General features: G+C 40.2%; 1 protein-coding gene across 15 annotated transcripts in view; it reads right to left on the bottom strand.

Annotated features, from left to right (window-relative positions):
* The window catches only part of GPHN (gephyrin), a 476,088-nt gene that overhangs the window by 328,180 nt on the left and 122,339 nt on the right, over positions 1-25,569 (bottom strand). For all 15 annotated transcript variants that reach the window (XM_061611035.1, XM_061611028.1, XM_061611032.1 and 12 more), the window contains exon 3: positions 4,028-4,085. In XM_061611035.1, coding sequence (XP_061467019.1) covers positions 4,028-4,085 — 58 coding nt within the window. The remainder of the gene's footprint in view (positions 1-4,027; positions 4,086-25,569) is intronic.

Genomic DNA, 25,569 nt, shown 5'->3' with positions numbered 1-25,569 from the left:
TTTATCATTTGCATGCTGATTGTGTTCAATGATATTTACTCCTGTGCAATCATGCTTAAGATAGGTGAAATTGACCATGGGGAGGAGAAAGGGAAGGGGCAGGAGGGGATTGGAAGGGGAGTGAGGGGCAAAGGAAGGGGAGAGAAGGGGCAAGAGGGAGGGGATAGGAGGTAGAAGGGAGGGTGGGTTTGATCATTTGCATACTTTTTGAGTTCAATGGGATTTATTTCTGTGCAATCATGTTTAAAAATGGAAATGGACTGCCTTCAAGTCAATCCCGACTTATGGCGACCCTATGAATAAGTTTTCATGGTAAACGGTATTCAGAGGTGGTTTTACCATTGTCATCCTCTGAGGCTGAGAGGCAATGACTGGCCCAAGGTCACCCAGTGAGCTTCATAGTTGTGTGGGGATTTGAACCCTGGTCTCCCAGGTCATAGTCCAACACTGACCTGGGGGAGGGGCAGGTAGGGTAGGAGGAGAGGAGATTGAGTGGGTGGGCACTGGGTAGAGGGGAAACCCCTTTCCTTTCCCAAAGGAAAACATTGTGAACAGTATCATTGCTTTTCAGCATTTCCCCCACCTTTTTATTGTACAGCAGGTGCATGTAGCCTCTCACCCAAATTTAAACCAAAGCTGTCCCTGGCCACATCCACACCAGGCCTTTATTTCATTTAGAAAGTCATGGCTTCTCTGAAAGAATCCTGGGAAGTGTAGTTAGTGAAGGGTACTGAGAGTTGCTAGGAGATGCCCTATTCCCCTCACAGATCTTCAATCAGCGTGGCTGACTGTTAAACCAGACTGGCCACCGGAGCTCTGTCAGTGGAATAGGAGTCTCCTCTCAGCACCCTTCACAAACTACACTTCCCCAGGATTCTTTGGGGGAAGCCATGACTGTCTCAAGTGAAATCAAAGTCTGGTGTGGGTGTGGCCCCGATTAGGCAAGCACAGCAGCTTTGAGTCTGGCTTTTAGAACACTGACAGTTGGTTCTTACTGAGCATGCCCAACATTATCATTCAGTTCAATGCAAAATTTATTAAATTAATTAAATATCAGTGAGGGTTTTTTTAAACTTTTAAACTGCAGAAGCTGAAGGGCAGAGTATGGGGCAAGGTCAGTAATAGGATTACAGGTACTCTGTGAACATGGCTGATTTTTAATTAATTTCAACAGATTATAAGAACAGAGAAAAAAGTCCAAAGGGGCTCTGGGTTTTTCCCCCCTCTCTTTTTAGACTTTGAACACACTATTCTCTCTGACTGTTTTGTGTATCTCCATGAAAATTGAGAGGATTGTTAAGCAAGAGTTTCTGACTTCAGGACTATAAGTTTTGTACGGTTTTGTTTTGAAATGAGCTTATGGGAAGTAGCAGAATGGCATGGCAGGTATTTTCAATTTAACATTGCACAATGCAAAAAATCCATGCTGGCTAAAGTATACAGCCACTCTCATGGCTGTATAATGAGCCTTCCAACAACCACTGGTTTAAATGGTATTATGGGGGGATTACAGAGGTTTATAGAGGATAGGTCTATCAACTTTCCTCTTTCAACAAGCCTTTTAAGTTAAGACCTATCCCAGTCTGCATCTGTGTTGGAATTGCTTTTAATATGTTTTTTAAAAAACATTTTTTTCTAAACAATATGTTTTTTAACGTTTATTTAAGATGTTTTTAAAGCTTTTTTAAAGAATGTTTTTAAAGTTGTTTTGTTTTAATATACATTAAGGTCTGTTTTTATGATGTTTTAAAGTGTTTTTTACTGCTTTTGTTTGTCACCCTGGGCTCCTGCTGGGAGGAAGGGTGGGATATAAATTAAATAATGGAAGATGGCTGTTGCCTCATTCCCTGCTTATGGGCTTCTCAGAGGCATTTGGGTGGCCAATCTGAAAACCAAGATGTTAGACCAGTTCAGCAGGGAGCTTTGTATTCTGACAGAGCTGGCTTTTCAGAGGTTTGAATGACTAGCTTTAGCAAAAGGTTTTTTATCTGCACATGGGAAGCTGATAAATCAAGCACTTATATGGGTTTTTAAAACTGATTTGGCTGGTGAAAACAAAGAATGCCATTCTTTCCTTAGCAACATTAAACTAAGCAGTTACAACCACCAACATCACTCCCTGGCTGTTTCCCTCCACAAAATACAGCTGTTGCAAGCACCCACCTAACCTGAACATGCTTGGCTACTTTAAGTTAGTTTTCTTCAGCCCAACCCGCTTTCAGTATCAAAACTGGATGGGGGGGGGACAGCTTAAACACTCAAGCATGGAGAGATAAAGTGGGATATGGAAGTAGGTTTCGCTTTCTCCTTCCAGGTGCTGACTTGCTGTAAGATGAGGCAGCCATGTAAGGATGTTTTGTGCCTAGCTGTTTTATAAAATAAACATGTCTTTCTTAGCTGACTTGAGGATGGTGTGGATTTATGATTTGCATGCTTCTTTTAAAATTGAATTTATACAAGATAAATTACCATAAATCCCTTCCACTCATTCCACTAGTTGCTTCAGTGGATGTTGGGAAGTAACTGCACAATTATGTGTGGTATTAACAGGCTTTAACATATGTTCCAAAGAATTCTTTAACTAGACATTCAAATATTGGGAACAAATACAAATGTCACATCTTAACATAGCACTGTTATATCAATTCCACTAATGCTGCTAGGATAGAAAGCAGAAGAAAGTAAGTGCAAGTGAATTTTTTGCTGCTGCTGAAGATAAGCTAAGGGTAATAATATACCTAGGTCGCTACAGGATGAACTAATAACCCTAGAGTAGTAGCCAAGCAGAGAAAATGCTTCCTTTTAAGAAACTGGCAGATTGCCCCATTGTCTGTCTGTCTGTTCTGTTTCTTTTGAGGAATATAGTATGTTAATATTTCTCAATTGCCTTAGGAAATAAGAGTATTTTTGAACTGAAAGGAAGAGTAGAAATGCACTGGGTTTCTGGACCAGCTATATCAAGCTGAAAGCAAAAGTTGGAGCCAAATTTCTGGCAAATGTAGAGCAGTGAAACTTTCAGACTATATAAAATATATATTTTTAAAAAATAGATTGTGGTTTTCCTCACAGGAAAACTAACTAGATTTTTTACTGTGTTTTTATAATGCATGCTTTAATTACAGAGCAAATATGTGTGACCAGTTTCAGTAACTTGGAAATCAAATTCTCACTCTTTTTACTAAATTTAAAACAATCCTTTTAAAAATAGGATATGTGCTGCATTCTTCTCACAGCTGTACTTGAATTTAACTTAAAAGACTGAAAGTTTCTGAATCTTTAAATATTCTACATAATATTTTTATGTTGAACAATCACCCAAATAATTAAATTTCTAGAGGAGCAGAAGTACTAGTCTGTTGCAGCAAAAAAACAAAAGAGCATTGTAGCACCTTAAAAACTAGTAAGTGTACCATGACATAAGCTTTTGTGGACCACAACCCACTTAATCAGATGAGTGAAGTGTTATCCTGAGTTTACATCCCCCTCCAAAGGGGAATAAACATGTTGGGGGTGCATAAACAGGTCACGTTAATACTTCATACATCTGATGAAGTAGACTGTAGTCCACAAAAAGTTATGCCATAATAAACTTGTTAGTCTTTAGAGTGCCCTACATCACTCTGTTTACTCAAAATCTTAGCTAGTTTACTTTGGTGATCTGGCTAGAAAATAGAGCCTAATTAAATGCTTAACAGCCTGAAGGAAGACATCAGCTAAAAATAAAGTATGACAAGAATACTTTTGTATTGTTTCCCAGGTTGATTCAAATGCATGTGACTTGCAGAATTGCAGCTAAAACAATTAATCAACATTCACTGTAAAAGGGAACTTCAACAAATGAATAGAAAGAACAAAAGCAACATTTTCATTACATTGTTCCAGAAGTTGTGGTAACTGTTAAATGAACAGGCAGTTCTTAAATTCAGCAAAGAATCACTGTGCATTTCAGCATGCATTAAAAAAAGGAAGGCCTTTTAACTCTGTGGAAACCTTTCAACAAAAAGCATTACAGCATTGAACACTATACCTTGATTTCTTCTATTTCGTCTGGCACTATCTTGTATGCAGATACAGTCCCACCTAACCTGAAATTTGGAGAATAAAATATTATCAAAAAGCAGTGACACATAGTATGGAATAAATATACTGATGTTAACAGCAGAAACCCATCTCTATGGTTAACCTCTATGAACAAACTGTGCTTAGATACCCAAGGAGCCACATGTTATGTTTATTCATGGCAGCAACAGCGCACACTGGCATCCTAAGTAAAACAACTGGACTTGGACCCAGCATAGTGGATGTTTTCACAAATGAGTATCTATTGCTGAAATGGCTTGAAATGTTAAGCCTATCCTTCCCAAAATATTTATTTGCATATTAGAAATGTCTCGCCTGTAGTTACTCTTCTGCATGAACAAGGATCAGCTGTTACCAAACAGAACCTTCAGTAAAGTACTTTAAAGGGCTACTAAGTTAACTCTGTGACTAGCATGAGAAGGATTTGTCTGTGTATCTATTCAGGAGGATAAAACTGTGCATGGTTTGGTAAGAAAAAAACACACATATAGCTCCTTTTTGAAGTTATGATAGTAATCAAAAGAGTGGTTTGAGGGAGCAATGCCAGGACTAAAATTGTATCATAGGTGTAGATTGAAACTTCATTAGGATAGCACTCTCCTTAATGAAATTCTGCTTAAGTCTATATTTAGAATTTTAATCATGATGTTGAGAGAAAAAACAGTTTCAGTCTTACTGTGTGAATAGTTTAACACAGTGTTAAAATGTTTTATAAAAATATAAAGAAGGTTATAACAGGAAACAGCAGGGATAGTAGTGCAGCAGAAATCAAATGAAATCCATCATTCAGTTGCTAGTTAACAGAAAGTGCTAAAAATCAGATACTATGGGCACTATTCAACTAACTTGTCCCATCAGCACAAGGATTTTCACTTGCACAATGCAACTTCCTCCCTTCCTCTCCCCATATCCTCCCCAAACCTGCTCTGGAGGGTTGGGTGAACCCCCCAGAACAGATTCCGGGGCCACATGAGGAAAGTGGGAACTCCCACTGTGCAAGCAGAAATCCTTGTGCTGATGGAATAAGCGAGTTGGATAGTACCCTACCCATGATCAATAAAGGCTATGCATTATGCAGTCTCATACACTCTCTCCCCTCAATAGGATTTGAATGTAGGAGCGTGCTCAGTAAAAAGATATTTGCCTTGGAACCAGCCTCAAATAGGCAGTTTCTCAGTTCAGTGGTTCATATTAACATTGTACTGGATAAGAACATAAGAATGGCCCATCTAGTCCAGCATCCTGTTCTCACAGTGACTAACCAGTTGGGAAGCCCACAAGCAGGACCTGAGTGTAACAGCACTCTCTCCTACTACAGTTTCCAGCAACTGGTATTTGGAAGCATACCACCTCCGATTATGGAGACAGAGCATAGTTGGCATGGCTAGTAGCCACTCATAGCCTTTTCCTCCATGAATTTGTCTAATCCTCTTTTAAAGTCTTCCAAGTTGGTGGCCATCACTGTCTCTTGTGGGAGCAAATCCCATAGTTTCACTATGTGCTGTGTGAAGTAGTACTTTCTTTTGTCTGTCCTGAATCTTCCCACATTCAGCTTCATAGAACATCCACGAGTTATGAGGGAGAAAAACTTTCCTCTATCCACTTTCTCCATGCCACGCATAATTTTTTATACCTCTGCCATGTCACCTGTTACTCACCTTTTCTCTAAACTAAAAAGCCCCAAATGCTACAACCTTTCCTAACAGGGGAGTTGCTCTATCCCCTTGATCATTTTGCTTGCTCTTTACTAAACTTTTTCCAGCTCTACAATATCCTTTTTGAGGTGAGGCAACTAGGACTGTACACAGTATTCCAAATGTGGCCACACCATAAATTTGTACAACAGCATTATGGTATCAGCAGTTTTATTTTCAATATTTTTCCTAATGATCCCTAGTATGGAGTTTGCCTTTTTCACAGCTGCCACATACTGGATTGACATCTTCACTGAGTAATCCACTACAAACCCAAGGTTTCATTCCTGGTCTGTCACTGCCAGTTCAGACACCATGAGCTTATATGTGAAATTAAGATTTTTTGCTCCAATATGAGTAACTTTACACTTGTTTATATCGAACTGCATTGTACCACCCATTTGCTCAGTTTGGAGAGGTCCTTTTGGAGCTCTTTGTAATCCTTTTTTGTTTTAAGAACCCTGAACAATTTAGTATAATCAGCACCTCAGATCAAAGACAGAGGATTGCTTCACCTCAGTTTTCTGAAACCCCAGATGTTTTCCCCATTGAGTCCAAGGGAGAAATTAATAAATATCTATATCTTTTCAATTAATTTTTTAGCATCACTGGATCAAATCTGAGATTAAGCATGCCAGATTTGAAAAATATGTGTGCAGGATTTTGTACAAGGTGTTTAATACCCTTCCCGGGAAGGACTTGCATATTAAAAATTCCAAGCAAGCACCAAGCCACACTATTCACACCCCCCCCATCCTGGCATAACAGGAGGCAGACAAAGAAAAGGCAATGATTGCACCTTTACTAGCAGGCACTGTCATCTGCTCAGAGAGATGGGCAGGGATTTCTGAGGACAAGAGAGAGGCAGAGACAAGAGCACAGTCCCTGGATCAATTCTGAGGCACTGTGCTTAAACAAAACACTTCCTACCAGTTCAGAATTGAGATACTACACAGAGAGGGGGAAGGTGGGTGCGGCAATAGCAGCCAGCAGCTACTTGGAAGAGAACAGTCAGATGCATCTATGCCTTAGGCCCTGCTGGTGCTAACAGTCAACTAGCAAAGAACAGGACAAGCACTATGACTGGAAGTAAAATGAGTGCCCTGGTAAAGTCATTCCCTGATTGAAAGTAGAGCTGTCAATTACAAAATGCCATACACACCCCTCCAATCTGCCTAGCATTTTTCATTTATAGATAGCTTAAGGGAGATTACAAAACTGTAGCAAATGAATAAAAAAGCCCTTAGGAACCCTTCCATGGCTCTGAAGTGTTTCCAAAGCCTTGGAGCCAGCCTGCTTAATTTGACATTTAAACTGCCTCAGATTCCAAGGGCAGCCAAACAGGCTGGACACCAGACTGCAGCAGGCCCTTGAAGGCAGTGGCGTCAACCGCTGCTGCTGCCATGGGAGCTTAAATACGCCTAGCCGTGTCAGCGCGTTAGCACACTGTGCACACATGCCTGTTGTCACCCAGTGCCCAACCTGGCCACTCATTAGTGCTGGGCCTGAGGCCAAATATCTCCAAGACGGGATCCTGGTTTTGGACTTATGACTCATACTAGGCGAATTCGCACCCCATATGAATAGCATAGTGGAAAAAGTGATTCAGTTTCATGTGCACAACCAATACTACTCAGGCACTAAAAGCAACAGTTCTCTGACAAACTATACTGTTTTTGTGAGTGGCAGGATAGTAAGACCTGGTTTTCTAATTTAAAAAAAAAACATGTTAGAAGGATGAAGAACAAGTCTACAACATAGATAGTTACATAATCTCCCTTACCTACACACACACACAAAATCAGAACCTCAGGAGTCTATATTGTTATTTATGAGTGGTAAAGTATTGACAAAAAAGGAGATCCTTCATTTTTCTGTACAATTTAACTTTTTATCCAGCAAATCAAAATTCTGTTAAAGCTCCGATTTACAGCTTAAAACAATGCCAATTTAGTTGTGTGGTTTTTTTGTGGGTTTTTTTTTTACAAAACACACTAGCTTAACATTTGTCTTTCTGCATAATTGTGCTAAGTACAGAATTGAGACCTGTAGGAGCTCAGAACACTAATTATAATGATAATGAACTTAACCAATGAAAACTTAGCCATGCATAGACTAATTGTCCTACACTAATTTTTCATTATCTATCCACAGGAAATTACCATCCCTGTTCTGACTTATGTGAAGAATCTAAGAACACTATTTTAACATTTTTGTTAGCGTGCACAGTTGCACCTAGATTACACTAGCTTCCATTCCATTCTTCTCTCATTTATGCCTATCCAAATAGATGGTGCTGAATGAATATGAATTGCAGTAGCTATTCCAATAAGTACAGAAAGATCCAAAGTAGAATAAAACGCTGTTTTAAAAAAGGAAAGAAAATTATGGCTAGTATACTAATATAGCTTCGTCATAAGCCAGTGCAAGACAGGCTATTAAGGAAAAATAAATATATCATACAGTTGGCAGAAGATAGTCTTCATAAATATATAACAGTGGAGGGGTGTCTGGTCCACTTAAGTGTGACAATAATAGTGTTAAGTACACAAAAGTGTTCCTAATCATACCTGTGAAATATTGGGGAATTATGGTTCTGGATTTTCTCCATATACATATTAAAAATAACAACAACCTAAGATATTAATATATGCTTGAACTACTGACAAGAGAAAAAGAATACCAAATTTGGTTAACTAATATGTGCCAATATAGAATGAGTTATTGGTATTTTGAACTATATTTGGCCCTTTGATATGATCATATCATATATTATATAGTAAAAATGCAGCCTCCTTCAAGATATGTTGTAAAACAGCATCCAACACCCTTCCCCCAGTGTTGATGGCGGGTGTGTGTGTGCCAGAGGAAAAGCTTCGAAATTGGGCATTGGATATTGCCTGGTCCCACAGCTATACCAGCTTCAAGGTGGAATGGCTAAAATAGAAGAACCGCCCCCACCTTGCCCCCTAGATGAAGATTACTCTGCCCAATTCTCTTCCTACTTGACCTATTAAAATAGGAGTAAATTAGTATTAGGAGCATGGCTTATGTGCCTTATTTTTTTTGAGGGTTTTGTGAGGTTGTTAATATGTTTATATAATTTAGATTTTACCTTTCTTATGTAGGAGTGAGGTTGCACAATCAGTATTTACTAATTTATATCTCACTCTTCTACCCCAAGGAGCTCAAGATGGCTTACAATATTCTTCCCATATATTCGATTTTTAATATACAATCTTAAAGCAAATATTGAAATACTAGGAGTTGTGCCTCTGCTCCCTCCACTCGCCAACCCTCTCACCACTCCTCCAACATTAACCCCCTAGAACTTCCCCTTCTAGTTCTATCCCATGCAACTACTATGCTCCCATTTCACCTTCCCAACCCCATTTATGAAGCCACTTCTCTTCTGCTCTGCAACCCCACTTTGCACTCATTTTCATCTTCACCACTATGCCCATGCTTCTTTCTCCCCCTTCTTTTGTGCAACTTCCCCTTGCACACAGACCATCCCCATGGTAACGTCTTGCATCTTCCTCCTCCTCCCACACAATGCAGCTACTAAGCACCCTTTTCACCTTCCACCCAACTATGAAGCCATCATCTTCTCCTATTCTGCAGCCTTTCCTACCCCCTTTCATCTTTACCATTTCCATGCCTCCTCCTTTTTTTTGCAACCCCCTTTCTTCCTTCATTTTCACCTTTGCCCCCCTTCTCCTCCCTCCTCATAATTCCTTTTCTCAACTCTCCCTTGCACACAGAGCACACCCATCTCTGCTTCATGGGAAGTCTCTTTTCCATAGAACTCTACACATAATTTTAAGTAAGAGTTTCAACATTTGAACATGAGTTTATGAGTTCAAGGCTACAGGTGGAACATATAGTTCAATACAGGGCAATGCCTTACACAATGTATGTTTTGATCAGTGTTCCACAATGATCTTTGAAACTCACTATCTGCCACCTTAGCAGCTGGGCTCTTTTTTGTGTGCAGGGCTGGGCTACTGCTCTATCTCCTTGAGTCTGCATAGTCCAATCAGGGTTCACCAACTTTTTTGAATTTGTGGGCAAATTTGGAGTTTGTGTGTGCTCTGTCCCTTCCTCAAGGTCACTCTCTCCATCAGACAGATAAAAAGAAAAAGGGTGTGTCACATCTTTTCCATGAAGCCTGTGTAAAAGTCGGATCCAACAGAATGATAATGGATCCTTTTGAATTATCTTACACAAAATGTAAATGTACTGCCTTTAAGTTGACTCCAACTTATGGTAACCCTATGAATAGGGTTTTCATGAGGCTGAAAGGCAGTGACTGGCCCAAGATCACCCAGTGAGCTTTATGGCTATGTGGGAATTTGAACCCTGGTCTCCCAGGTTGTAGTCCAACACCTTAACCACTATGCCACACAAGGTCCGTCCAAAACCACCATCAAATTAAAGGTTACATTGATAGACTGCACAATTAAAAATCACAGATATGGTGCATGCCAGTATAACAAAAACTTTGTCTTGCTGTGAATCCTGCAAGACCTGTTCTTTGTTTGTCTAGTCTTTTTTCATCTTGCCTGGTAGGGAGTACCCTGAATGAGTCTAGCTGCAAATGCTGCTTCTGCTGCTCAGGATACCTAGACCATCAGGATGGGATACTGTTTAGGCATTGTTGCTGTGGTTAAAATTTAGTTTTGAGATGCATTATTTTTGCTGTTATCTGGATTATGTTCTTGTATTTGGCAGACTTTATCAATTATTAATGTCTAATTTTATTGTATATTCATTAATCAGATGTTTCATTCACTTATTGTTTATGTCTAGGTAAATTTTGTTAAGCCTCATAAGTGTTAGTGAATTATGTGAACTTATTGATGTTGGGAGCCACCTTGAGCATAGTTTTCTATGGAAAAGCAGCATACAAATAAATGACGATGATGATCCAGGGTACAGATTCTCATGGATCTTTATGATTTTTCCATAGGACGACAACAAAATCACCAATAAATCACAGAACACATTTGGGAGGAATTTGTGTTCTGGCACCTAGGACTACACAATCTGGAAAATTAAATATTTTAGTGATTTTGTGATCTTCCACATTTCAGTTTTTTTGTGTTGGATATACACTAAACCTAATAACTATCAGAATGCCTTGATATGTGTTGAATTTTGTTGTACAACAGTTATGAATTATCCAAATATTGAAATAGTAGTAAGCTTCACTCCCTATTGCCAACCTTGCTTAGAAATGGATTTAGTCTAATATGAAATCAGGTTTTAAAGAAAATTACAGTTGTTTAGGGACTGAGGCCCACATTGCTCTATTAATATAATTTTGTAACACTAGAGTATTTCAAGTGATTGTATACAATTTTGTGTTTAGAAAATTACAATGAATTGAGCCATTGATTCATTATAAAAACCTTAATAAACAAGTCAGCTGAATTTAGTGAAGTAATATAAAAATAACTCCATCCAGCCTAGCTGTTTTTATTTGCAGAAGTGCTCAGATGTCACTTTAATTAATATGAATTTTATCTCAGTAGATCACAATATTTTAAGGATACCATATATTTCACTGCCATCCAAACACTAATTATTAAAACTCAATGTTTTACTCCTAAAGTACTACTACTACTAAAGAACTACTACTACAAATCTGTCTTACGTGTGCTGTACTTTCTCATAGGCTATATTCAATGATAAGAAGTCTGCCAGTTTAAGACTAGGGTAGTACATGTTGGCTAAAGCTACATAAATCAGGCTGATGGGTTAACAGATGTACATTGTGATCAGTAATGGTGATGTGCAACACCACAAATTTAGCTTGCTTACAACTTACCCTCCAAGGATCCATAGTTTTCCTTGGTCTTTTAGGCCCAAATTAAGAAGGGGAGGATGACGTGAGTGGGACAGAACAACGGTGATCCACACTGTCCTGGTTCTGTATTGCTTTAAGAAGCATCTAGGACTTACTCTATTGCTAGAGATATTACTCCTGTGAGTTGAACCATATTTATTGCTTTCATCTGTTGTGACCCAGGTCAGGGGGGAGGGTTGGCAGGAGGACGACTCTGACTTTGAGGATTTGAGTGAGGGATTGAGGGAGGAGGTCTTGCAATGTCCCCAGCTTCCTCCTTCCCCTGTGGGAAAGCAGGGAGAGCTGTCAGAGGATGCTGTAGAGGGCATGCCCCTTGCTCCAGCGGCGGAGGAGACACCTGACCAGTTGGCAGATTCCCAGCCGGATGTCCAGCAGTTCCCCACGCCCACCCAAACTGCCAGCCCCCCTCAGTTGGAGGGGGAAGTCAAGGTCCTGCTCTCACAGGATTCAGAGGAGCGAAGAGCAACAGCTGGCACTTCGAAAGAGCAAATGCTTGCATGTGAAAGAGAAGCCTATTTAAGTGGGGGGGGGAGACAAGGAAGGGGTGCTGAGTCAACGTCTGCAACTGGAGAGTAGGTTAGTCAGTGTCCGGCAGGGAAATAGTTCCTAGAAAGTACAGGTAGTTGTATGAGTTGAAAGGCATTTGAAGTTGATGTAACTTTAATAAAATGAGAAAGCTTTACTGAAACATATGAGCCTGCGTTCCTCACCTCCGAAGGGGACAGTTTGACTCAGCCAACACCTTCTCCCTCTGGTGCCCTCATGACCAAAAGGATGGAAGCCAGCGGCGGAGCAGGGGAGGACTTTCAGCAAGCCATGCAAGCCGTGCTAACTGAACTTCAGAGCCTTCAAACTGAAACCGAGTATCTTTGAGCTGAGAATAAAGCCTTCCACCTACAGATGACTCAGCTGGTCACTCAGGGACTCCCTATGCAACAGGGGCAGGGAGCCAGTACTCCAACACACAGATCCCCAGCAGCATTTTGTGGTAGAGAGTGATGCGTCAGATGTAGCCATTGGAGCTTTTCCTGTCATGTATGTAAGTGTATACATATTCTAATATACATATACATGTATCTCAATCTTTTGTCTATCTGAACAGAGTGTAAAAACATTAGAAATATCACATCATTTTGACATGATTTATACTATATTATTTACATACCACTAGGCAGTTCACATTTTCCCTTTAAAAATGCCCTGCTGCAGTCTATATGCTTTATGATACCATTGGGGTTATTCACACATTAGTACAGGGTGTCTGTATTTGTGTGGAAGAGTGCATATTTTTTATTTTCTAAATATACATATGTTCTTCTATCTTTAAAAAAGTGGTGTTTCTATCATGTATAGATCTCTACATGTGATGTTTCTACACAGCTCTGTTCATGTGCATTTGAAAAGCTTTTCCCCCCATAGGGGTTGTTGGCAATGGGAAATGAGGTCACCAGAAATCAAAACCCAATCTTATAGATAAGATTTACAGGGCAGTCCTATGCATGTTTAACAGAGAAGTAAGTTTCACTGCATTCAATGGAGCTTACATCTAAGTAATGTCCACAGCATCATAGCAAAATGACAGGGAGTCAGAAGTTAACAAAAGATGCAACCATCATCACTGCATAATTGGCAGTGTCTGTGGGGAGGAGGGTGTTATGGAATATGTAAATTTTATTTATTTTTTCTCTGTCATTACAGTCTGTAGAATGCACACACAAGATAAGTAACCATCTAAAAATTACATAAGCTTTATTAACATTATTAATTAAAATATTCGTAGCTTTGAAAAAAATCTGGTATCAACGAATGCCGCTTACACTCACACGAATTAAATCCAGTTCTAACAACGAGTGAATATGCGAGCAGCAGCAATTTCCGCACTCATTTCTTTTTCTGTTGGAATTCTCTGACAACTCTACTCACCACAGAGGAGGTTTTTGTGTGGCACTACAGTAAAATGGACTGGCATGAGAGTTCAACTTTATTATTCTGGATTTGGAACTGCAACATGAAGAACAATGGAATATTCATTCACTACCAGGTTTATATTTCCACTAGCAGGTACTCTACAAGACTTGTCAGATTGTTTTAGAATGTGAGTTGCCTGCTAAGAATAAAACAGGCTGGGTGATATGGTGCTGCAGTTGAAAAGAAGTGATAAGAGGAAGGCTCAAGTATCCTCTTCCAGCACACCACTTCCTTGCTTCAAATTGCACTCTTCCAACACCACTTTGCAACAGAAAAGCTATGGAGACCAAGGTTTTGCAGTTCATTTGTCAAACTTAATAGCTTCGGCTATGGGGCAGTATACAAATGCAATAAATAAATAAATAAATAAATAAAATGTAAGTCTCTGTGAACACCTTTTATTGGGGAAGAGGCACTCCCCAACAAATGACCTGAAATATAAGTAATTAAGAAGCCCCTTCCTCCTTAAAATCAAAATGTTCACTAGCCACACACTGCAAAGATGTGCCTTTTCTTGTTGCCTCAGTAAGGATATACAAAATGGGTGAATTCTTTTCAAAATTTCCTGTCAGTTTTGGCATCATCATCATTACGTGCAATGTAAGTAGGAAACAGGGCTACATGCACCATGCCCAAGTCAACAGCAGCACTACCACTCCTACCCCACCTGCATCAGAAGAGACCCTCTTCTCCTACTGTTTCACCCATCCTGGCAGCTTCTGATGTAAGAAACAAACAGTCATGGTCAACTCACAGGAGGATTCCTCTAACAATATGGTAAGTCTCAGATGCTTCATAAGTGCAATACAGGACCAGGACAACATGAGACATTTTTAATGGTCTCAGATACTTCATCCCCTTATCTGAATCTGAGCCTAAAAGACCAAGGAAAAGTGTAGTTTCATGGAGGGCAAGTTGTACGCAAGCATATTTTGTGATGTTCCACAGCATCATTACTGATCAAGGGCTACATCTGTTAAGACATTGTCATATTAATAACTAAAAGAACAGGCATTGTTCATGGCATCCACTAGATGGCTCTCCCAACAAACATTTAATTCCTGGCAAAAATAACTTTTACTGTGTGTACACTGTATTGTTTTGTCAGTAGCTGCTGCCATAGGCTTTAATGGGTTATGAAAACCTTAATAACTTTTGAACTCCTGCTCAGAACACTACCCCAAAGCAAAAAAGGGTGTCCTCCTCAACAAGCCTGAAAAAAGTACATCAGTAGTTTTCACTGAAATGGGAAATATGTCTGTATAAAAATTGCAGTATAAAGAGCCAATGAGTCAGTTTTCACTGCTCTGTTTAAAATATGGTACATTCACAGACTTCATCAGGAAGATCATGTATACCAAGTTTAAAGCTTTTAGTTCAACAGGTGTCATTTATATATGCTATAGCATTCTGAGACTCATAATGGCATAAACTCCCCCCACCTGGCTTGGCTTAACCAAAGGGGTGCTCCTGAGTCCATTTAATTTAAAGCATAAAGCTTTTTTAAAAGTTGGATTGTTAACTCAGAACAGAAGGTGCACAGAGAAAAACAATTGTGTCCAGTGTTTCAACTCTTAATCACTATCAACACATATAGTTATGAACCAACACATTATATTAATACTATACTTAAATACTATCCCCCTCTAGAACGCACATCTTAACATGTTGAGGGGGTTTGAGAGTGTCAAATATACTGAGAGTAATGCCACCAGCATCAATGCTAGCAGGGTCATCCAACGCAGAATGGTCAAAGCTGAGACACCAGACTCACCAGAAGGCAGCAATGGTAAACCACCTCTGAATAACTTTTACTATGAAAACACTATGAATAGACTATCCAAAATGCAACACGAGATAGTGCTGGAAGGAGACCCCCAGGTCAGATGGCACTCAGCAAGCTACTGGGGAAGAACAACGGACAAACAGGAGTAACTAATGACGCCACTGGCTCAAAGCCAAATGGAAGCCTGGAGGCTGATGCACACAGATGCAAAAGGAGAGTCCAGAGTTGTACAGCATACACAACAGGAACATGGAATGTGAGAAGCATGAACCACGGAAAGTTAGAAATTGTCAAGGAAGAAATGGAACACATCAACATTACAATACTTGGCATGAGTTAATTAAAATGGATGGGAATGGGACATTTTCAATCAGGCAACTACAACATATTTTATGCAGGAAATGAGAAATTAAGAAGAAATGGAGTTGCTTTAATAGTGAGAAACGATGTACCAAAAGCAATTAGGAGCTATGACACAATGAGTGAGTGATATCAATGAGATTTAACAGGAAACCTATTAACATAACGATCATCCAAGTCTATGCTCCAACAGCAAACACAGAAGAGGAGGAAATGGAAAGATTTTACAGAGAAGTACAGGAAGAAATTGATCACACACCAAAACAGGATGTTCTGATAATCATGGGGGACTGGAACACAAAAGCAGGGAACAGAGAAGAACTAGAAATTGTGGGAAAATGGGGCTTAGGAGATAGAAAATGAAGCAAGAAAACGACTTATTGAATTCTATGAAGCCAATAATTTCTTTCTTGCAAGCACATTTTTTTAGCAGCGAAAAGATGACTGTACACAAGGACATCACCAAATGGTCAATATAGGAATCAAATTGATTATATAATTGGTAGCAGAAGATGGAGAAGTTCTATACTTTCTGCGAAAACAAGACCAGGAGCAGACTGCAGTACAGATCATGAACTAGTCATATGGAAAATCAGAGTTAAGCTAAAGAAGAACAACAAAGCAACCATAATGTCATAATACAATTTAAATAGCATCAGAGAAGAATAAAAAGATCAAATAAAGAACAGATTTGAGGCTTTAAACTTGGTTGATAGAGAACCAGAAGAACTATGGAGTGAAGTAAGAGACATTATCAGTGAAGAATGCAAAAAGACAATACCTCTAATTAAAAAGCTACAGCTAGTGCACAATGCAGCTGCCTGATTGCTGACAGGTTCAAGGTCAACTGATCAGGTAATACTAATTCTGTTCCAATTACACTGTCTGCCTGTACACTTCTGAGCCCAGTTCAAAGTGCTGACCTATAAAGCTCTTTACGGCTCAGGACCTCAATATCTTTTGGAATGTCTCTCCTGATATGAACCTACCCAGACTCTTAGATCTTCTGAGGCTCTCTTCCATGTTCCCCATCTGAGGGAGGCACAAAGGGTGGTGACAAGGGAGAGGGCCTTTTTAATTCTGGATCCCCATCTGTGGAATATACTCATCAGTGATATCTCCCTGGCGCTTTCATTGACATCTTTTGGGCACCAAGTAAAGACTTATCTTTTTTCCCAGGCATTTGATAGACTAAGATGTTGTTTATATTAATGTGGTGCCATTTTGTGGCTGTATGGGGTGGTTTTCATTTTATTATTTTGTTTTATGGTATGATTATTTATTTTGGTTTTTAACATTGTTAGTAAGTCGCTTGGAGACTTTTGGGTAACAAGTGACTAATAAATCTAGTAGCAGTAGTAGTAGTAGTAGTAATGAGCATATAATCTCCCCAAGGAGAGAGAATTGTGCACATTTCCCATCAATACATATAATCTCCAACAGACCTTGGGGAATGTGCATATATCACCTGAATTTTGCACATTTTCCAAATGTATATAATCCCCAGCAGGATTGGGTAATGTGCATTTTTGACTGCATTTTATACTTTCTCCAGGCAATTTTTAATTATTTATTTTAAATTATTCTCAATGATATAGTTTAAAACTGTTTTAACCCACCCGGGGACCTATTCTCTGCTCAAAATACATAGTCTCCAAGAAACGTGCCTTTTTTTCTGTCTCTAGTTCAGCAGTATGCAATCTGCACCCCACCCCAACTGCTTCTGATCTACTGCCTAACCTTACATGGCCCACAATTTACCCTCCCCTTGATTAGCCAAGCTGTGGAAAAAAGGGGCAGAGTTCCAATGGCATGGGCATTCCATGGGAAGGAAAGGTTTAAATCTTCCCTCCTACTATCCTGATGGAAATCCCAGAGACATACACACATACATGCATCCCTACACCTTACTGCTATTAAGTTTAGGAAAAACTTAATAGCAGCATGGGATTAATCATCATGAGAATGGCAGGGGAGGGAAGAGTTAACCAGAGGTGAGGAAGAGTTACCCAGCAGGAAAAAGAGGGCTGGGAGAGAAAGACCATGAAGTATCTCTGGTCCTACCTGCTGCTATTTCTGGCCTCTCCAACTGCTGGCAAATTACCTCCCAGAGAATTCAACTCTTGATGGAAAAAAGGTTGCCTACTCCTATTGCTGCAGTATTTTCAAGAGTTTAGGACTGGATGTTGGCAGGTCAAAAACACAAGTCATATGCAAAGGCCAACCTGCACTGGGGAACATAATGGCTTACAGAGCAGCAGAACCACATCTGCTTCCACAGCTCTGTTGCTCATGCCATCTGGAGCAGAAGGGGGAGGCAAATCACTATACCAGCCTAGAGCCTGAATCAAGCTTGATGCCATCAAGTGAAGGCAATGGGGCCAGCTCAGCATAGTCTCCCACTCAATATGAGAACATTTCAACATTCCACAAATTTCCATTTTAAAACAAGGAATTAAAAAAGGGCAAAACATTTACATCCTAAAAGACACAGTAACAAAATAGTCCCCCCCCTTATGTTAGTGGAACTGAGAATATTTCATTAAGGCTGGGGCAAAAGGTGGGGACAGGCAGATTGCTTTGGGGGCAGGTCTATGCCTGCCCCACTGCTGTCACATGATGAATCAAGTCCAATTTGGGCTCCAGCCTGGTATAGTTATTTGCCTCCCTTCCCCTTCTGTAATGACTTCAAAGATATGTGACCCATGCCAAAAACAAAGATAACTGTGGAGTTGCTGCAAACTGAGAGGAGCCAAGGTCAGAGCTCTTGGCAGAGAAGTCAGAGTTGCCAGCTGATGGCTATCCTGATGCATGAGGTATGCGAAAGTGTCTATGGACACTTCTAATGCTAGAGACTACACTGAGCAGAACCTGCCTGCATGACCAATACAGCATTCAAGATTCGTTTGGGTTTCAAGTTTTTATATTGTATGCATTAAAATCTGTGTTATATTGTATGTTTTTATATTGTATGTTTAGTCACCTAGACACCATTAAGCATGAGGTTACCAACAAATGAAGTAAATAAATAAATAATCCACACCATAGTTGTGAGATTTTTGTATGAACTACACATTCAGAAAGACCTTGCCCGATTTTTTTTACAGGATAATGGGAATGTGGGGGCATATGCCCTTTAAGAAAGAGTAAAGTAATGAACTATGTTCTGACTAGATGAAAAGAGGGAATTGCTTGGAGGATGTGATGTACAACGAAGAGGGAGTCTGCTGGAGGGTGGAATGTTAAGGAAGAAGCAGTTGGAATTTGTCAGTTAAAAGCAACTGATGGGTCTGGGATCAGGTCCAGCAAGTGAGTGTTTGGAGTTTGCTTGTTTCCTCTTTTTACACAGAAACTTTCAAAACAGAGGTTCATACCATAAGTAATGCACTCCTCAACAAAATTAGCTTGATGTTAATTTGTATTCCATTCTCTGACAAATAAAATCTCTACATTGTTAATTCTGGTCTGTCTCCCAAAGAATTCAGTTTTTAAGACTTTGAACACCCATCCTGAAGCGAAGTATTTCACAATGGGACCATGACCCCCTTTTCCTCTCCTTGCAGCCTCATTGTTCTCCTTCCACCAAAACTTACTTTGCAATAGTGGCAAACAACCAGGGGGCAGTCCAAAAGGGAGGCTGCTTCTTGAGACTTCATTTATCCCAAAAGCCTTATCAGCAGGAAGTTCTCCATGAAAAGAATCATGGGAGTTATCACATTGGGAACCTATTGGAAGGGTGTAACAGCTGGCCTCCCCCTATTGCTAACGCTGAAAAATTAGTTTTCGAGAAAGAGGCTGCTCAAAATAGCCCAATGGGAAATAGAATTCAAAGGGTTTTTGACTCGGATCATTAAAAAGCTCACTATTTCCAAACTTAGATCTTTAACTCCTCCCAGTTCTAAGACTTGGTAACTTCACTAACAATTAATTACTTTTCATTGTTATCTTTGTTACTGAATTACTTTAGCTTCTTTCTGTGCCTAGAATACAGCACAATTTGCTGACACTGACATAAGCTTTGACAATATTAATCTAAGGCTAATATTGCTACAAAAAAACAAGTTCTAAGAAATATGTATTTTAGAGTGAAAGTTAAAGTTTTACTGCTTCTAGTGCCACACTCACATCACATTAGAGGAAGAGAGCCCATTCTATCTGAGCTTAACATGGCATACGAACGTAAGAGTCCTGCTGCATGAGACCAAAGGCCCATCTTGTCTAGCATCCTGTTCTCGCAGTGGCCAACCAGACGCCTATGGGAAGCCCACAAGCAGGAGCTGAGGGAAACAGTACTTTCTCCACTTGCAATTCCTAGCAACTGGCATTCAGAGATATACTGCCTCTAATATTGGAAGTAGTACATAGTCAGCATGGTTAGTAGCCATTGATGGTTTTATCCTCTGTGAATTTATCTAATACTCTTTTAAAACCATCCATTTTAGAGGTTATCACTACATCTTGTGACAGAGAATTCCATAGATTAAATATGCCCTTTATTTATTTATTTTATTAAATTTATATCCCACCCTTCCTCCCAAAGGGAGCTTTATGATAAAGTACTTGTTTGTCCTGAATCTTCTGACATTTAGCTTCATTGCATGATCCTGGATCTAGTATTACGAGAGAGGGGAAAAAACTCTACCCACTTTCTCCACACTATGCATAATTTTTATACCTCTTATCATATACCCCCTTGCTCACCCTTTCCCTAAACTAAAAGATCCAAATGCTGTAACCTTTCCTCAGAGGGGAGTTGCTCTATCCCCTTGATAATTTTGATTGCCCTTTTCTGAACATTTTCCAGCTCTACAATATACTTTTTGAGGTGAGACTGAACTTGTCTGAGAAAGACTGCAATGGACAGCTGTGTTTCTAATTCTTAAGAGTTTAAACTACTTCCAAATCTAGACAGAATCTTAAAATTATGCAGAAAAAACAATTTGCCTGCATGTTTATAGCATGGAGCAGCAATTTTTATCTACATCTGATTGGTAATTTATCTATGGATGTCACATATTAAATGTGACAGACAGGAATGTCAGCTAGGTTTAAGGAAAATGTGCTCAGTGACTTTGAAAGTTCCCACTGGGGCACCAGATGCCTGACCGGCCAGCTCATTAAACAACATTATTAAGATCTGAAGCTTCATGAGGGAAGAAATATGCAGAACTTGAAAAAGAATGCTCTTAAAACATTCAACCTCTTGTTGTTTAGACAAAGAAAAATGCTTTTTAAAACCCATTTTGAGATACAGTTGGTGGGCTGTTGACTCCCCAAAGTACAGCTATTTATTACAACAGGGATTAGGTAGTAAATTATGTTTCTTGCTTCAGCCTAAAGATGGTGCTTTTTCATACCGGGATGGATATTTTCAAAGTAAGTGCTCCTTTGGGAAGGCCGCAAAGAATATGTAGCAGTACAGCAATCAATGAATTATCACAGATTTATTTTTCCCATCCCTCACCAAACCCCACTTTACTTGGCAAAAAAAATATGTCTTTGAGTGATTTTCTTCCCCTAAGCAAATAAATTGTTCCATAAGAAAAATTTTTTCCACAAAAGAGAGCTGTGGTCCAGCAGTGTTGCAAGCTATAACACTTCACAGTACTGACCCTATTCCACAGTTCATGTCATTATCCCAATTAAGCATACTAGGTCAGCAGCTTTACTCCACTACTTGAACAATGAAGGAAACTATGTATATGCAAACTACAATGTATACATAAAATTCAGTAAAAATTGAAAGAAAAGAACCCCTAATTAAACTAGTAAGTGCATGTGATTACTGTCACTTGAACTGATAGTGCCTGAAAACTGGCCACTGTGTGCACTCACACAGGATTGTGTAGAATGTGCCCAAATCAACAGCATTGCTCAATTAATGTGCATTATGTCTGAATGATGTCTGGGAACATGCAAAACATCTGACTATTAGTAGAGTGTTTCACATACTGCTCTGTCAGTATGCATAATCTCTGATTGGAGATTGCATATTCAGTTTTCAATATATGCAACACAACATAGCCAATCTTACTTGGAGATCAGGCATACTGACTAGCACAATTCTCTCTTCTCCTTTCTTAAACATGTATATTCTCTATTATGCCCAGGGAATGCAATACTGGATGTAGAAATGTGGGTTTAGGCCTGGTTTGGGAGCTGAACCAGCCTTGGTTGCTCTAATGGATAACCTATATTAGGAGAGGGGAAAGGGAGTGCTCCTGGATCAACTGACTGGCATAGATATCAGAGGCACTGTACTATAGTGGTTTTGCTCCTACCTGCATGGTAGAGTCCGGAGAACAACACTGGGGGAGTGCTCTTCAAGCCTCTGGCACTTGTGCTATGAGTTTCCACAGGCATCATTTTGCCTCCAATGTCATTTAACATCACCATGAAACTGTTGGGAGTTTTAGTGCATGATGCCTCAGTACATTGATGACACACAGTTCTATTTCTCCTTAACTTCTGAATCAGGAAAGGCTGTGGTGGACTGGATGAAGGCGAATAAACTGAGTTTGAATCCTGGAAAGTCAGAGGTTCTGCAGGTAGGTGGTTCCCATGCCTGGAAGACAGGCCAGTTGTCTGTTCTGGACAGGGTTGCACTTGCTTTAAAGGAATAGGTATGCCACTTGGGGGTATTCCTGGATATATTGTTGTCATTAGAAGTCCAAGTGACCTCAGTGGTTAGGAGTGCCTTTTACCACCTTAATCTAGTATTCCAACTATGGCCGTATCTGGATCAGGATCACCAAGGCATTGTAGTCCATGCATTAGTAACCTTGAGACTGGATTATTGTAATGCACTCTATGTGAGGCTCTCCTTGGGCCTAGTCTGAGAGGCCCTTCTCTCAGTCCCAACACCTTCGCAAGTGCAATTGGTGGGGACGTGAGATAGGGCCTTCTCGGTGGCTGCCCCCAGGTTCTGGAACTCTCTTCCTAGGGAAGCACGAATGGCCCCTTCCTTGCTATCCTTCCGTCAGCAGGCAAAGACTTTTTTATTCCGACAGGCTTTTGGACTAGAAAATGTTTAAGATAGGGCCTCATAAGGTCTGTTGTATTGTTCTATGGTCCTATTCTTAAAGTTTTAAATTGTCTTAGTATTTTAAGTGTATGTTTTATGTTTTTAATGTTATGAATAGTTTAATTCTATTTTAATTGTATATTTTTGTATGTTTTTTACTTATGTGTAGTTTTTATTTGTAAGCCGCCCTGAGTTCCAGTTTTGGAAAAAGGGCAGGGTAAAAATAAAGATTGATTGATTGATTGATTCTGGAAATTCCAGGGGTATAGAACACAGCAGCTAGACTAGTGATGAGGCAGATGGCCAACAGCATGTGACACCTCTGCTAAACATGTACGTCGGCTGCCCATATGCTACTGGGCCAGGTTCCTGGGTTTTGTGTTGATACCCAAAGCCTGAAATAACTTGGGTCCAGGAAAACTTAAGGACCCCCTGAGCCCTAATATTTATATATATATATAAATAGAACAGAATAAAAGAAACAATGCAATAACTAAGCACTCCTACTCGAGTATGCCACAAATACCTGCTGCCTATGCCACATGCCTCAAAGTTGGCTATTCATGCCCTAGATGCATTTTCAAACTCATCATTCTCCTACTGCTAAGCATGCCTCTCAAGCATCCATGTAACGTAGAACAATGCAGAATTCTGAGTCCATAGCTGTTAATACAAGAAGCAAATAAGTGTTAAAAAATAAATTTCAGCTGCCCTAAAATGTTCAAAAAGGAAGTAAAAATGTCAGGAATCTTCATACCCCTAAATCTTTACTTCCCACATATTCATACTATACAGAATCACTCAACTGCAGACTATTTTCAAAGGTTATTTTGGAAAATTCTCAGCTGGATAAATCCTTAAGGAGGAAGCTGAGCAAATTCAGTTATAATATTACAAAATCAGATCCGAAAGTCTGACAAAAGTTAGTCTGAGCAAATATTTATTTAATAGATTTATATCTTGCCCTTCCTCCCAGAAGGAGCCCAGGGCAGCAACAAAAACACTAAAAACACTCTAAAACATCTTAAAAACGGGTTTAAAATATATAAAACAAAACATCTTTAAAAACATCTTAAAAAGCAATTCCAACACAGATGCAGACTGGGATAAGGGCTCTACTTAAAGGCTTGTTGAAAGAGGAAGGTCTTCATAGGCGCCAAAAAGATAACAGAGAGGGCGCCTGTCTATATTTAAGAAGAGGGAATTCCAAAGGGTAGGTGCCATGACCCTAAAGATCCATTTCAATGTTGTGCATAATGGACCTCCTAATAAGATGGTATCTGTAGGAGGCCCTCATCTGCAAAGCGCAGTGGTCAACTCCGTATATAAGGGATAAGATGATCTTTCAGCTATCCTGGTCCCAAGCTGCACAGGGCTTTGCAAACCAGAACTTTGAACTTAGCCTGGTAGCTAATGGGCAGCCAGTAGGATAACATTTTGGAAATCCCCTGCCACAGTGAGTAGTTGCACTGCCGCATTTTGCTGCAGCTTCAAGGGCAGCCCCACATAGAGTGCATTACAGTAATCCAGCCTGGACGTTAACAGTGCTTCACAACAGTGGGCAGGCTATCCCGGTCCAGAAATGGCTGCAGCTGGTGTTAAACAACAACACACACAGGCCAGTGGGCACAGCAGATGAACAACGAGGAACCAAACCATGAAAGGAGTGGCAGCAAGGAACAAGGCGAAGATAGCCTTGTCTTCGCCTTCTTGGGTAATTCCCCACCTCCTCATGGCTATATTTCCCTCTGCCTGTAATCACTGAAACTGGGGTGGCATCACCCATGTTCCTCCGCACTAAAACTCCTCCTAAACACCTAATATGGGCGCAACACAAGCCCACCGACAAAGCCTGCCGGAGCGAATTATCCCAGTAGGCCTCTGCGAGGATTAGGAACAGTCACACACATTCAAACTTTTTCACACAGGGCCCATCTACTTCCCCTCCTGTCTCACACTCAGGGAGGGCAGGTCTTCTGCCAGTTATAGACTCTCACTGAAGGCATCTGGTGACTTTCTCCTCTCATTCAGTTCACTGCACAGGCTCCCACCCTGTGCAGGAACTACACACGCACCACATACCCTCTCCACCACCAATCTCCTCTAGACTGGTTTAACAGAAAACAAATTAAACAAAAGTAATAGAAGGGGGTAGCGCCCTCGCCCTTGGGACTCCCTAAGGGGCTCCCCAAGGGCAGCTGGGCTTTTATGCCTCCTGGCCCAGCCAGCAGCTGTTGCAAGGGGCTGCAAGATTAACTGCAGCCTCTCTCTGAAGTAAGGGCCAGGCAGGGGGTCCCAGTCCATGCAGCACTTACCAGGGACTTCAGCTGTCTGGACAGACAGCAGCCCAAAGGAGCTAGTAGCAAGCACTCAGATGCCAGATACTCACTCCCAGGGCAGGTCTTCCTCAGTCCCCTCATGCTGCAGCTGTCCTCTTAGCTGTGAGAAGGGATGGAAAGGTCTGTCAATTTTAGCTCTCTCCGTTTCTCATTTTTCCAATCTTAAATTCAGTTCACATTTCTGCAGCATTATTTTGAAAATCCTCCATCATTTTAGTGCAAATTTCTCCTAATATATTTCTGTAGGCAGTTTTGATTAGCATGCACACTTTCACAAGCCATTTCTCATAATGCATTTTTGTGTAATTTTCACCTATATAATTCCTTTTTATGCACACTTTTCCCTTAAGTACGCCTTTTTGTAAACATTGTTTGTTTGGCGAACTCCATTGCAAAATTCAAATAAGTTTGAATTCCGAAGGAGGGCTGTGTTTTGGTTCTCATAT

This window comes from Rhineura floridana, chromosome 2 (assembly GCF_030035675.1).
Source record: "Rhineura floridana isolate rRhiFlo1 chromosome 2, rRhiFlo1.hap2, whole genome shotgun sequence".
Classification (NCBI taxonomy): domain Eukaryota; kingdom Metazoa; phylum Chordata; class Lepidosauria; order Squamata; family Rhineuridae; genus Rhineura; species Rhineura floridana.
This window is presented reverse-complemented; position numbering and strand designations above follow the sequence as displayed.